Here is a 4,193-nt window from a genome sequence, read left to right as displayed (position 1 = left end):
AGAGGAATGCCATTCAAATTTTGGTCGTAAATTTGGAAAACAAATAGTAGTATAAATGTCAACAGATAACCTAGCGCCCCAAGAATATGCCTCTTTTTGTTCGTACGCCGTGCGCCGGTGCGGAACTGCTTCTGCTTCTGCTTTGGTTCGTCATTCGATGCTGCGTCGTCATGTCGCCCTGCTTGTTGGGCAATTGGCCATCTAGAAATCGCAGAAAAGTAATAGAGCCCGTCTCTGATCTTATCTCCTCCGTACTTCCCACAGTATCTCACCAATCATCTTCAAATCATTGGGCATATCCTCTGTCAAGAGAGATGAGGGATCGCCTCATGTGTGTTTCCTGACGTTGGCCTGTTGTCGTTGGCGAATCGATCTACTCGTTCGCCTCATTTTCCTCCTCTTAACTGATAGATTCCCAATCCGTAATGGGACGTATCCACTCATAATACCACACACTTGGACTTGCTTCGGTCCTTGTTCCTATTTCTGTGTCTTTCGTCTCGATCGCCGCCCCTCGCATCTCCGTTGCCTGTTCGCGTCCTGCCGCTCGATCTTTCCGAGGGACGTGAGGCTTGTTGTCGTTGACGACGTAGGATCCTAACAACGTCGTAAAACGCCTTTTCAACGTTGATGCAATTTTTGGCCGAAGCTTCTACAAACTCGCAGCCAAGCTCACGGGCGAGAGCATGACCTTCTTGCGTTGAGACCTCTCTTTCGGTGACTCGGTCGCTCTTGTTGCCGACAAGCATAATGGGCACGGGCAACTGCGGGTTTGCAGCGGAGATAGGAGAACCGGGATAAGACGGCGACGAAGCGCACGATTCTTTGACTCGTTGGATCTGATGGTGAAATCGTTTGATGCGAGTGAAGGAGGATCGTGATGAGATGCTGTAAACAAGAACAAAGCCTTCGCCATCACGAATCCATTGATCCCGTAGTGCTGTATATTCCTCCTGCCCAGCGGTATCGAGTACTTCGAGCATGCAAGGTTGGCCATCGATGACAACCTGCTTTCGGTATGAATCCTCGATCGTGGGGTCGTACTGTTACAGAAGTGTTAACTCAACGTCACCAATAAAGCGAAACAAAACTGCCATGCCCAACTTACAGTCTCAACAAAGTGCTGCAAACATAGCTGAATGGTAAGAGCTGTTTTTCCCACACCACCATCTCCCAGAACCACCAACTTGTATAACACCATTCGGCCAGCCATGATGATGGCGACGTCGAGTAAATCGACAAGAGGTAGAGTCGATCAAAGAGGAGAGAGATTGGGCCTCGCGGAAGAAAGACGACCCAAGCGACCAGCGGACCGGAGAGGGGGAGGGTGGAGAAAAGAGGGGGTGTTCGGTAATGAGGCTCACGAGATGCAGTGTCGATATATCCAAGGTGGTTGGAGGTTGTGAGGTCGAGGTCGTCTTCACGGGTAGTAAAACAGAGGCGAAGGTGAGAAACGGAGGAGGGGGTGGCTTGATGGAGCAAAGAGCTGTGACCAAGCGAAAGCGGCGGCAGTGGCAGTATCAGTAGCAGCACCAGAAAACGTAATGGAGGCAGGCGGGCAGGTAGGTATGTGCTGATTTGTAGCGGCGGCGGTGGGCGTCAAGGCGTCAAGTGCGTCAAAACGAGGCAGCTGGGAGGGCGGAGGGGGTCGACGGCAGTGCAAGGCAAATCAATGCGTAGCGATGAATGCAAGGCTCAAAGACACGAGGCAGGGCGCGGCAAGGCAGCTACAGATGTCGACGAACAAGCGCCAGTGGCAAAAAAAGGATGGCACTGGACCGGGCTGGTACGGACTGATAATAATAGCAGTCTGTTTGCGAGTTTGTAGTATCAATATCCGTCCAAAAAAAGAGTTGGGAGTGGACAAGAGGTAGATGTTTGGTCTAGGTCTAGGTCTAGACTAGACGTGGAGCTGCTTGGACACTGAGTGCTAAGGAAAGGTGAGTTACTGGACTGAAGGACAAATGGAGGAAGTTGGCTTGTTCTTGCACATTGGGCTTTGAAATTGGGATTGGGAGAAGACAGCCCAGCCCAGCCCAGCCCACCTCCAGTCAAGCTAAGGTGGAGAACCCTTTTTTTTCCCTCTTACCTTTTTTCTTCTCTCTCCCTCTCCCAACCTCACCCAAATATTTGAACATACTGTAGTGGTACTTTCACTCAGTGCTAGCAGGCCCTTGAAGGTGGGCGCCCTGGGCTCCCAGGTTGCAATCGAGGCGGGGCGCCAGGTTTTACCAAATACCTGGGTGAAAGGTATCCATGCGATGGAGACGCGGCAGCGGTACTCTCTTCCCAGGACCCAGAGGAGAGGCTAGAGGTGCTTGGAGGGGTTCTCTAGGTTCTCTAAGGGGGATCAGCAATCAGACAAGCCACTTCACCGTGCAGACGGTCTGGTACCTTGCGTAGAGAATTTACATTGACCAGAGGTACTCCTTTTTAGACTGTGCACGTTTACGGATAAACCTACCTAGCGTGGATGGGGAATGCTGAAGCACACCCAAGGTCAAAGATGCCTAACTACTTAGCTCACTATCTCATTGTTCCAGTCTAATCCCATAGTTCAATTGCTACATAACCCTTCACGGACAGGAGAATAGGGGATTCGACGCCGTAGATCAATTGACGAGAAAATCCCCTACAGGCAGGCAGCTTAGCGAATACCACGAGCGACCCAAGTCCCACGAAATGGAGCTGCCCTGGCCATTCATGGGTAGGATATCGGTTCGGTGGGTGCACCGAGAAATGGGAGAGCGAGGGTGCTGTGCTAGGCTCCTGATAGGCGAGGGACGAAGCCGGAATGGTGAAGCGGTGGACGAGGGGCATGCCCTGGTCACAAAACTCGCTGTCGAGCGTCTCCATTTCCCTCACCTTGTGGTGTTTTTGTATGTATCCATCACACCCAGAAGTATGCCTTCTTTTGCGTGCCGTATCCTTCGATAGTTGAAAAGCTGTAGCATGAGTGAAAGCGACTGGAACTCTGCAACAATGCGGTCCCACATGGGTAGGTAATGTATTGTTGATTTGTCCAAGTCAGATACCTATCAATCCGGGCCGTTTTATTTGGTGGTATAAAAGACTTGTCCTGCCCTCTGCCAGGTACATGATTGAGTGCCACCTTCGTCAGTGATGTGACTTCTGTTGTGGCAGTGTGGCTATTATTTGGAGTAAACAGTACGACTAATAGGTGGTTATTCATCGGTCGGCACCCGGGAGCCCGGGTCACGGCTCGGTTGTGTCGCGGCGCGCGGAGGACTCGACCGGATCTAGGCAGCTTTACCAGGTTTGGTCTTGGTCCGTTGCTCATACTGTAGGAATGGGGTGGATTGGCAGAGTCTTCCGTGCTGTTCTGTGGTGTTGCTGGGTTGTGACAGTAACTTAGCTGAAAGAACCAACATGAACTTGGCCTGGCTAGGACAAGAAACACGCGTTGCCTGTCTGTCTGTCTGTGCCTTTAGTGGTTTGAGTGGGGAATCAAAGGATTTGCTGTTACTGTCGTAATTCTACTCAAGTCTTTTGCAAGATCAGTGTGTATCTGGCGTAGATGGTTTGGCAATGATTTTTCCTTGTTCTACCTGAGATTTGTGACGAAGGGTTTGATTGATCGCATATGTTGCGTACTTTCGTATATATCGACCGCCGTCATTTAGTGGTCAATCTAGAAGTAAAGCTGGAAATAGTTTCCAGGGCTGCCTTCTCTTGTCACAATGGCTTGATATTATTTCCTTCTTCCATTTTTCGTTTGTTCTGGCTTGCCAAATCAGCATCCTTGTTGTTGTGTAGTCGACTGTATGCTGCTGCTGCAGCCCAGCCCACACACAGGCCAAGCGGTCGCAGGACGGACAAGTGGTGTGGTTGTGTTCAGAGGGACAGGGTCCTTGTCTCCCCGGGAAGTCCAGTCCCATGGAGGCATAGTCGTATTTTAAAGAGGACCAGCCTTGGAGAAAAGGTGGTGGCCTGTGCGGAAGCCGCTCCCAGCTCCCAGCTCCCAGCATCCATCAAAGCTCACGTTTTTCCAGGGAGCTCTTCCATGGATGCAGAACTGATAAAATTACCTACCTACCTACCTACCTACGGATACCACCTAATTAATTAATACCTGCTGTTCCCGACAAGCAACATACATTTGTGCTTTACCTAGGGAAACTCCTGCGTACCGACAACGATAAATTTCCTTCGGTTTCAAATACCTTAGACAT

General features: G+C 50.6%; 1 protein-coding gene across 1 annotated transcript; it reads right to left on the bottom strand.

The window, feature by feature from the left end:
* Positions 1-440: 440 nt before the first annotated feature.
* FSUBG_9439 (RAS-2) lies at positions 441-1,213 on the bottom strand (the record flags this gene model as incomplete). The annotated part of the gene is made up of 2 exons (XM_036687952.1): positions 441-1,043; positions 1,109-1,213. The coding sequence occupies 2 exons, from the start codon at positions 1,211-1,213 to the stop codon at positions 441-443; spliced, it is 708 nt and encodes a 235-aa protein (XP_036535097.1).
* Positions 1,214-4,193: the final 2,980 nt, after the last annotated feature.

Source organism: Fusarium subglutinans (genome assembly GCF_013396075.1).
Source record: "Fusarium subglutinans strain NRRL 66333 chromosome Unknown NRRL66333_c0000146, whole genome shotgun sequence".
In the NCBI taxonomy this organism is placed as follows: domain Eukaryota; kingdom Fungi; phylum Ascomycota; class Sordariomycetes; order Hypocreales; family Nectriaceae; genus Fusarium; species Fusarium subglutinans.
The sequence above is the reverse complement of the archived record's forward strand: the minus strand, read 5'-3'. Positions and strand labels throughout refer to the sequence as shown.